At 45.0% G+C, this 9602-nt stretch overlaps 1 protein-coding gene across 6 annotated transcripts in view; it reads left to right on the top strand.

The window, feature by feature from the left end:
- Positions 1–8874: 8874 nt before the first annotated feature.
- PTPRT (protein tyrosine phosphatase receptor type T) overlaps positions 8875–9602 on the top strand; it is a 492692-nt gene continuing 491964 nt past the window's right edge. For all 6 annotated transcript variants that reach the window (XM_052789835.1, XM_052789817.1, XM_052789853.1 and 3 more), the window contains exon 1: positions 8875–9123. In XM_052789835.1, the coding sequence (XP_052645795.1) occupies positions 9054–9123 (70 nt within the window). In that variant the 5' untranslated portion in view covers positions 8875–9053. The remainder of the gene's footprint in view (positions 9124–9602) is intronic.

The following is a 9602-nucleotide window of genomic DNA, read 5'->3' as shown; positions in this document are numbered from 1 at the left end:
AACGTAACTGGTTTACTATTAAAATAATTTCTGCCTTTCACTAATGTTCTAGGCCTCTTTTTCCTCCTAGAGAACTTCTTATATTGATCACTTCTGGGGTACATCCATGTAGTGACAGAGATGCTCCCTTTATCTGCAAAATGGAAGTGAAAAACCTGCTGTAGGTTCACATGCATGAAGTGCTGAAGGTTTCTTGCTTTTCTGTTCTGACAAACTGTGCTTTTGTAAATTTGACGAGTTGGAGCTGTTAAGAGCGCTCTTGACTGACCTCCAATTTTCACTGATTAAATGGCCTTTACTGATTTTTTTGTTGTTGTTTTGGGGGTTTTTTTTTTGAGTTGGGAATTTGTGAAATGTGCCTTGTGGAACCCTAATTTTCAAATTAGGATACTGCAATTTCTTGGAGGATGACAGAGTGAGGCAGTGAAAGAACTGGCTGTGATTTGTCATACTGAGTTTGATGTATTGGGGGTAAAAATGACTTTCATATATGCTAGCTAGGGTTAAACTTGCTGTAGTTGTTGATTCTTCCTTCTACCCCTAAAAAATCAAGGAAAGACAAGGAGGAAAAGATACCACAGTAGAATTTTTATATCAAGGTAACTGGAAAACATTATTCTTCAGTGTACGTGTATAATTATTGTAGTAGTCATAAATTAAACAGATTTGCCTCTGTGTGTTTAGTGTGATGCAGTTAAGTCAAATATTCTTATGATCATGCTTCATACTTCTGCTTGAGCCTCTCTTGCTTCTGAATAAGCTTTGGCTGCAAAAGTACATAATAATCTTACTAATCGATTACTTGGCTTGTAAGGAGGAGCTGTTTGGCTTTACTGGTGCAGCAGGGTGTGATTTAGAACTGCTAAAGTGAATGCTCGGTAAATTGGGGAGATAGTATTGGTTATGCTGCCCTGTCACCTTCTGACAGGCCTCACTGTTTAATTATTAATCACATTTATTGTAGTAATTTCTGATGGTCCCATTGCTCTAGGCATTGTATACACAGGGTCTCTGTGCCCGAGAGGTTTGCATTTCCAGGGCAGGTATGTGATGAGGTGTAATGGGCGTTGTGACTTGGTTTAACCCAGTGCATCTCCCCATGCCGAACTTGGATGTCATTAGCAGACTGAAACTCCAAGGTTCAATGTGCAGTTGGTGGAGAGAGGGAGAGGCTCTTCCATGGGACAAGTGGGTTTGGTCTAAGATCAAAATCATCCTACGTGGGTACTTTTTGTTTTCACCAACTCTCCAGTTAGTATGGGTTAACAAGGCTTGAACTGGAATGGGAACTACTTGCTTGAACTGGATTGAGCCCTAGTAAGAGTGAACTATAAGATGGCAGTTTGTAGTGTGCGAGTTCCCTTATTTTTAAGGAATTTGCTTCAGAGAGAAAAAAATAAAAAGGGGGGGAGAAGGCAGAAGAAAGTGTATTGAAATGACATAGAGGAGCAAAGGAAGAGGGAAATTAAGGTAAAGGAACACGGCTGGGGAAAAACAAAAGCAGGTTGAAATTCTAGAAAGGGTTCCAAATACTTGGGGGTTTTGTTTCTGTTTTCTGAGGTACCTCTGGTGGCTTCTCTTCTCTTTGCTGAATTGGGTATTTATGGTCTCCAACAGCTGAGTATCTGAGCATGTTTTTATTCTTTCCCTTATTTACAAGCAGAACACAGTTTGGTAGAGGGATGACTTATTCCCATATTTAGATGTGAAGCTGAAGCACAAGGTCTAAGTTGAGTTTCTACTTTCCTCGAAGAAAAAGATTAGTGACAAAGGATAAATACTATACTGTGTAGAAGAGGAAAAAAAGACTTTCATCCAGAGGTGCTAATGCAGTCACCCTTGTTCTGTCACTTCCTTCTGTTTACAGTAGTGAGTGTGCTCCATCATTACACCTAGAGATGGGGTAAGGCTCCTAGAAGGTGGAAAGTTGCATTTGAAATTCTCTGTGTGTGATTGTTTTCCTGAATGTAAGTGACCCTGAAGTGCCTTGGCCACAAATTTTTAGAAATATTCATTAAAGCAGAGTTCATGCTACTGCCTGCTCCAGAAACTGGGCTTGGAGTAGTCTTTAACTGGAATGCAGCTCTTTAGTCTCCCTTCTTTACAGCTGCCAGATTTGATTGCTATTTCTGAATGCTAATAGATTGAATCTACAATGATATAATATCACTTTCAGATGTTTTTCTGAGATGTCCTATTGCAATTGGAATCTGTGAAGTTGTCTGAGGTAGCAACAAATTTATGTCCCTTACCTGGAGGAGCTGTTCCTGTTTCTTGTGACCAATGAAAAGGCACCTGCTTCCCCATTTAATGGCAGCATCCTCTGGCAAGTTGTGCAGAACACATGCAACCACCTGCTTGATAATACATATGTAATCCAGATCCCCATTTCATAGTGTTAATTCAAGAAAATTTTATGTCGAGCAAAACTTGCATGGAAGCATTTAATGAGAAAAGTGAGCAGTGTCAAGGACTGGTGCTTGGAATGTATCATGGTACATAAAAGTGATGAAACCCAGGTAAAACATGCGTTATACCTGTTCAGTGCTTTGGAAACAGCTAAAACTAATAGAATTAGTGGAAAAAGATTCCACACAGAGAAATATGCTCAAGGTACTACTGAGTCAGAAGATGGCAGTAATGACACAACATCCCTTGGCTTTGTTCCTTACCTTGAAAATAAGTTACAGCTAGCATTGTTAGAATTGTGAACTTTCTAAAATAGTAAAAGCTCAGAGTGTCTGGAAAATATTGAATAAAAATAAAAGGTTGGCTAAGCAAGTCTCCCCCTGCCCGCTCTGTTCCTTCAGGGTCAGCCTTGTCCTTCAGGTTTCCTTTCATCAAACAACTCAGTGGCTTCCTGCAAGTGCTGCAGCATCTATTCTGGGTGCTTAGGAAAAAACTCTCTTTTTTTCCCTCCAAGGCCTGGCTGTGTATCTGCTCTTCTTTGCAGTCTCCCTAGCCACACCACTGATGCAGGCTCCCTTTTGGCTGGGTCTGATTTTTCTGTCCCTATCATCTCAACTTGCACATGAGGAGCTTTCTCCACTGAGCATGTTCAGGTGTTTTCCAAAGGGAATATTCCCTCTCCCAGTACAGTGTTTCATCCACCTTGAGTCAGCAGCCAGCATGAAGAGCCAGGTGCTGCCTCTTCTGCTGTTCAACCTTTTAAAAGCAGCACAATGTATACTAAAGTACAGACAGGCAAACTAAATATTGTGTATTACAGCTGTCTCTGCAGTTTCATTAATTTTTATCTATAAATTGAGCTACAACCATGAAAAATTGTGTTTTGTTTTAGAAAGACTCTTATCAGAGTACTCCGACCCTTATTCTGTTATATAGGAAGATGAAGAGTTTAAGTTCAAAATTCACTGCTAATGGAGAAGAACTGTTGGGCTGTTTGACATTTTCAGACTGTTTCAATGTTGCTGCCTTGCAACTTGCTTGTGTCTGCCTATGGTATTTAATATATTGCTTTTCCATGATACAGCATTGTCAAGAGAGACTTCTAGATCCAGGCCTTTTTGGCATTTCCCGGAAAGTGTCATTGTGTTCATGTATAAAGGTGAACTTGTATTTCTAAATAATTGATGGCTGATAGTCAGTTCTTTTTACCTTCAGAAAGGAAGAAACTTATTAATGAGGATGATGCATAAGAGATCAATGCCAATGTGTCTGACATCGATTAATGATTTCATTGTGTAATCAGAGTTTAAAAAGCAGCTGGTATCTGTATTTCTGCACATAGTTATCTGCAAATATGCTGATAACTTGGCGGGAGTGAAAAAATGGAGAAGGTACCCCTTAAAGGGTACAGGGAACTGGGTGGAGGTCTTCTCCCTGATACTCACAGAGTTGGCCTACTATTAACTCCTCAGTATTTAAGGTGATGTGCAGCTGCGGTATGAGTTTCCCTTTTCTGTAGGGGTGGAGTGTCTGTATATGCATGTGTACATATGCAAATATGGGTAAGCCCATATGGAGAATTGAAGCTAATGCTGGAGACACAGTTTAGTTTTTAATAATAAAAATTGAAATCGGGAGGACAGATGGGTGAAGTCACAAGTGGTTTCAGGAGAACGGCACATGGAGTTAAGTTTCCTTTCTTTAACCCCTCTCTGCCCAGCTGTGACAACAAAAACTGAACAGATCACTTTCTAGACCCAAACTTACAGTCCACAATGTGAGGAAGTGGAAACTTTAATCTGCCCTTTGAACTTTACCTACAACTTTCACCCATGAATCCTGCTGACTAATTTGTAAGGAAGTTACTGTATAATGGGTAGTTCTGTAATGAAAGCTGCAAATTGCGTGTGTATTTATTTGTAAGTATATACATACTGCTTGCCCTAGGGGAGAAAAAATAGTTTGCCATATATTGGATCAGACTGATCTTGATGTGTACCCAACTTGTCAAAGAAAGGTGAGGTTCTCTTTCTGCACCCATTGAGTGGGTGATGCTGTGTACATGGAACAAAGGTTCTCCTGTATCTCTAGGAATCTGCCTATACCCAGGTAGTTGAGTGGCAGTCATGTTTTGATGACCTGTGCACCACAAAAGAAGCCCATAGAACTGCAAAAAGATGTTCTATGCTTTTAAAAAGCACATGGGTTGTGGAGTACTATTATTTTTAGGAAGAGGAACTGTGTTGTCTGTAGGGTCAGAGGTAGCCTGGCTACTGTCTGTGAGCTGGCTTTCTGCTGGAGGTACGAGAGGTGTTGTACATGCTGTAGGGGATTGGATGAGTTCCTCCACGTTTCTGTTCTAGCCTGGTAGCAGGCTTGGATACTTAGACTAACCTGTTTGTTAAATACTTCAAAAACATACATATTGATTCAAGTCCATGAGCTGATTTTTTTTTTTTATAGGTTTTCTTGGTTAAACGCATTTAGTGTCCTAATGGGACAGTGCCTTCAGTTGTTTAGCGCTTTGTTTTCCAGGGGCAAGTTGTATCATTTGCACGTGAGTACAACTAAGAATTAAATTTTCTTCTCTCATCTGACACAATGAGGGAATGGTTTTATGGAGTCAAGAAGCCTCGAGCAACAGGCTCAAGAAAACTTCAGAACTTATGTTAATGTTTGCTTTTTTAAGCCACTTTAGACCTTGCTTGAGTTATTAGTAACAGCAAAATAAGCTATGATGATATACACTAGGATGGGATCAGACTTAAAACTTTTCTTTTGCCATTTTATAAAATAATGTTGTATAGGACACGTTAGCCCAGAAAGGTAGAGATCTAGCAAGATCATTTTGTAGGAGGTTTAGTTCTTTATGCTAGCTCGAAGGCCACAGATTACATAAAAGCATATACAGTCATGTGTATTATTTCTTGGTTAGTGTCAGAGTTTTGGAGCACAGCTTGTCTCTGTCTTGCTTGATGGTTTATCGCTGAACCAATATTATGGCCCTGCTTGAATTTCAGGGGTTTCCTTGGCTGTAAATGAGTTATGCTGATGGTATATCTGCTTGTTTTTAAATTATACATTCCTGATCTGCACCGTGTTTTCTCATTGCCCTTCTCCAGTGATACAACTTTTTTTAATAGTTGATTTCATCCCACCACTATACATCCAGTCCTCAAAGATGCTGTCATTGTCTGGCAGACTATTTCAATCCTCTTGTGTTACAAATATCTATTGACTTTGTCATCAGTATATTCCATAAGAAGACAATCAGTGGTATTAATGTAAAAATTAAACTTTAACAAGACTCTAAAACTGACTGTTAACCTCATGTCCCTGTGATCTCTGCTTGCAGCCCAGTCTTGTTGCCTTTCTCTTTTAGGGCAGTTCCTTGCTGCATGTGTTTTCTGTAATGTTGTGTATTTTCCTATGTGCTGTTCAATTGGATGTTCTGGTAAAACATTGGTAGATGTGACCTGATCATATTTGTTTTACTTACAAAATTACCTGTGTGTTGTGAGGCTTTTGTTTTGGTTTTGTCCTGTGGTTTTGGGGTGGGGTGGGGTGTTTTTTTGTTCTTTAAAGGCTGGATCTAGCTAATTTCCATTTGAATATACATGTTGTAGAGCTAAACAAAAAAATAGTTTAAAATACAGCTTTATTCCTTCATAGTTTCTTCTACCAAAGACCTTGTACACTGTGGGGAAGAAAAGTGGCTCCAGAGTTGATACTGTGCTTGTTCAGCAGTTAAATTACTACTAGCTCAGTGTTGTCATTAACCAAAATACTCACTTCAGGGTTTGGGGTTTTTGTGTTAATATTTACCTAATTTTAGTTTATCCTGTCCTCATTGCAGTCATCCTGCATCTTATCTTATTGTCTTCCTTTCTCACAAGAAAGTGTTTTGGGGTTCAGACAGTCCTTTATAAGGTTTTAGCCTGATTTAGTCCAGCCTAATGTTTGGCTTTATGCTGTTCGGATGTCTAAGACACAGTTGTTTCTTCTGACCAGTCCTTTTTCCAGATTCTTGCAGATCGCTTATTTCTAACCTCTTTCTGCTTTATCCAGTTAGAGGTAAGGATCCTTCTCTTCTACCCTTCTTCACCTTGCTTACAGTGCAGGCTTTTTTTTTTTTTTTTTCTTAGGGTGACACCAAGTGTCTCTGCTTTCCAATCCCTAAGCTCCTTGGACCTCAGTAAATCACTTAGTTTATCAAATTTTTGTCATTCTTAGTTTATCAAATTTTTGTCATTCTTAACATGAATTCCAGACTTGGTTTTGTGTCTTCCCTTTTATTTAGTTTATATGGAAACAACTGGTGATCACTTGATTTAGGGTTGTTTTTTTACAGCTTGTTCTTTGCTACTGTTTTCTTCACTTTTTGCCAGCACCATCTCTGTGTTTCAAGGCTCTGTGTTGTTATGGTCCATGCAATTTGCATTGATACAGAATTATTCCAGCAGTTTCTGACTGTGTCTACTGCACTGGCTGGATCCTTTCTACTACCTAGCATACTACTTAGTGATGTTTTCTTTCTGCTTGACATTCTGCTCTCTGCTTTCCCTTTATCTCTAATTGTATGCTTATTTGAGATTTGTCCTTTTAATCAACAAAAGATAGTGGCATGCCATAATTTTTAAGTGATGCTGACACCTGAAGAAAGGACCATGTTTTATTGGTTGGAGGGCTTTTTTGGACTGGAGGGGGGATTTGGTTTTAAGTGAGATGTGTGGACTTCAAACTCAGCTCTGGATAGGGATGCAGAATACTACTGGGGAGAGAGCTATTGGTTCCAAACTGATGTCTCCATTGACTAGCAGGGTAGTATTCTCGCTTGACAGGATAAGGGTTGCAATGTGAAATTCTTCAATGGTGACTTCAAAACGTCAAGCTTGGCCCTTCACTGCTAAAACTGTAAGCCTTCTCACCTGATGACCACCGCAGCTGTTTTGGTCTTTTCTACTCATTGAACACAAGCTGGCTGGGGAGCAGCTAGACCTGTGCTTTGTGCTGGCAAGCAAACACCCTCCTTCTGCTCTCAGCTGATTGCCCTCTCCCTGCTGCCTTCAGGGTGGCACGGCCTTTGCAGGGGCACGGGGCCGGGGTGGCTGCTGCACTCCCACCCGAGGTGCCTTCGCAGGGGCAGGAACCTGTCTCAGGTAAGACAACGTGTCAGGATGGGTCCTGAAGACATCCAGAGCCCTAAAAGCAAACCTTCTTCATACTTTTAAGTCTCTGGGGCTCTCAAGCGTTTCACGTGAAATGCAAACTAGTAGTTTTAAATGCAAATTGGCGTTACTGGTTCCTCTGCTGGTATGGGACAGGGCCAAACCAAAACGCGAAGACCGGCCTGTGCCGCCGCCCCGAGCCCCGCAGCCAGCTTCGTTCGGGGAGGCACCTCCCTCCCCGGCAGCCGGGGGGGGCGCGGGGGGCCGGGCAGCCACCGCCGGTCCAACACCCCCCCCTGCGGGCCGCTGCCCTCCTCGGCCGGGGCTGGGCTGGGGGAGGGGGGCACACGGGACTGGAAAGAACCACAGGGAGGGGAGGTTAAGTGACGCCAAGAGCGGTGCTGGATTTAATGAGGGAACAGCGTTCCCTTAAATCTAAAGTGCTGTGGGTAAAAGCGTGCCCAGCACCGCTGGAATGTCTTCCCAAAGTTGAGTTCCTGTCTGAAATAATTCCCCCGTTGTGCTGATGATTAAACAGGTGCTTTATCCGGGTGGTCAGTGCTTTCCTTCTCCTGTGCAAATTCGAGCTCAGGTGGTTGATCGATATTGATATGTCTCCTATTTTGTGCCCCCCCCCCCCCCCCCCCCCCCCGCCTTAAGAGAAACATGTTTTTTTGGTAAAGAAGCTGCCAGTGGAATTTTGTTCAAGATTGTGTCTCTGCCTGCGTATAAAGCCTAGGAGTGCAGCAGTACACGGTGTGATTAGGTATTTAGCAGTTAACTCTCTCGAAAGTAAAGTGAATAATCATGAAAATTACTATTTTCAGCTGCAAATGCCTGTAAGCTGTTCGTAACAGCCGCTCTAACAAAGGACCCCCTGAAACCTGCAGTTTCTCCCCCGCCTGTCTCTAGCAGAGGGTCGCTTCTTCCCTTCCCATCCCCGCGCCGCGCTCAGCCACGATTCCAGTCCTCCGGTTCATGCAAGAACCCTGCATTTACTCTCCATCCCCGCTGGAAACAGGGCAGGAGCAGGAAGACTAGATTTGCTGGCAAGATGCTGTACTTCAGCCGCTGCCGATAGGAGATTTTTGTGTGTGCAGCTGGGCTTCAATAGGGATAAAAAAAAAAAAGCCAAACCAACCCAAGAAAGCCCAAACCAACCCCCAGCGCAGGCACTGAGGAAGCCTTTCAATCCGTGGGAGGGGGGACCCGGGGTTGCTGCCCCTCGCCGCGGCGGGGCAGCGGGGCTGGCTCTGCGCGGGCGCGGCCGGCGCTGGGCTCGGGGGGGGGCCTCCCGCCCGCCTCCCGCCCGCTCCCCCCGCGCCTCCTGCCGCCACTTCGGCGGCTCCTCCGAGCAGCACCGCGGCTGCGGCTGCCGGGGCCGCCGCCGCGCCCGAGCCACCAATGCGGGGGATATTGGCAGGGAGGCAGCGGCAACCGCGGCAGCGGGGAGGGCAGGTGAACTCCCGGTGAAGGATGACCGGCGTCGCCGCGATCGTCTTTCTCCTGCAGCTCTTGCCCAAGGCGGAGGGACAGGTCTTCGCAGGTGAGTGCCGCCCAGCCCGCCCGCGGCCCCGCCGGGGCTGCCCGCTCCCCCGCGGCGCGGCTCTCCCCGCCGGCGGCTCCCCCGCCCGGCTCCCCCGGGGCATCCCCCTGGCCGCGGGGCAGGCGGCTCTCCCTGGCAGCCTAAACTCTTCACCTCATCCCTTCCTCCGGCCCCTCGGCCTGGCAGGGAGCTCCCCGTGCAAAGCCCCGGAGCAAGGCAGGGCTGGGAGCGTCCCTCGGAAGGCGGCTGGTGGGCGAGGGAAGGAGCGGTCTAGGTTAAAAGTCGGTTTCGCCAGCGCGGCGAGTGCCCGGCCGAAGCCCCGGCAGTGCCCGGGGACCAGCGCGGGGCTCTGGCGGGGTTTGCCGCGGGCGCCCGGCTCGGCGGGGGAGCCTGCTTGGTGAGGGCTGGCAGCAGCAGGATCTGCATTTCGGACTGGGGAGGCTCGCCCCTCGGAAAGTTGCGCGTGGTGGGAGATGAAA

The sequence above is a fragment of the Harpia harpyja genome, chromosome 1, assembly GCF_026419915.1.
Source record: "Harpia harpyja isolate bHarHar1 chromosome 1, bHarHar1 primary haplotype, whole genome shotgun sequence".
NCBI classification, from domain to species: domain Eukaryota; kingdom Metazoa; phylum Chordata; class Aves; order Accipitriformes; family Accipitridae; genus Harpia; species Harpia harpyja.
Note: the sequence above shows the minus strand (reverse complement) of the source record. Positions and strands in the feature narration are given on the sequence as shown.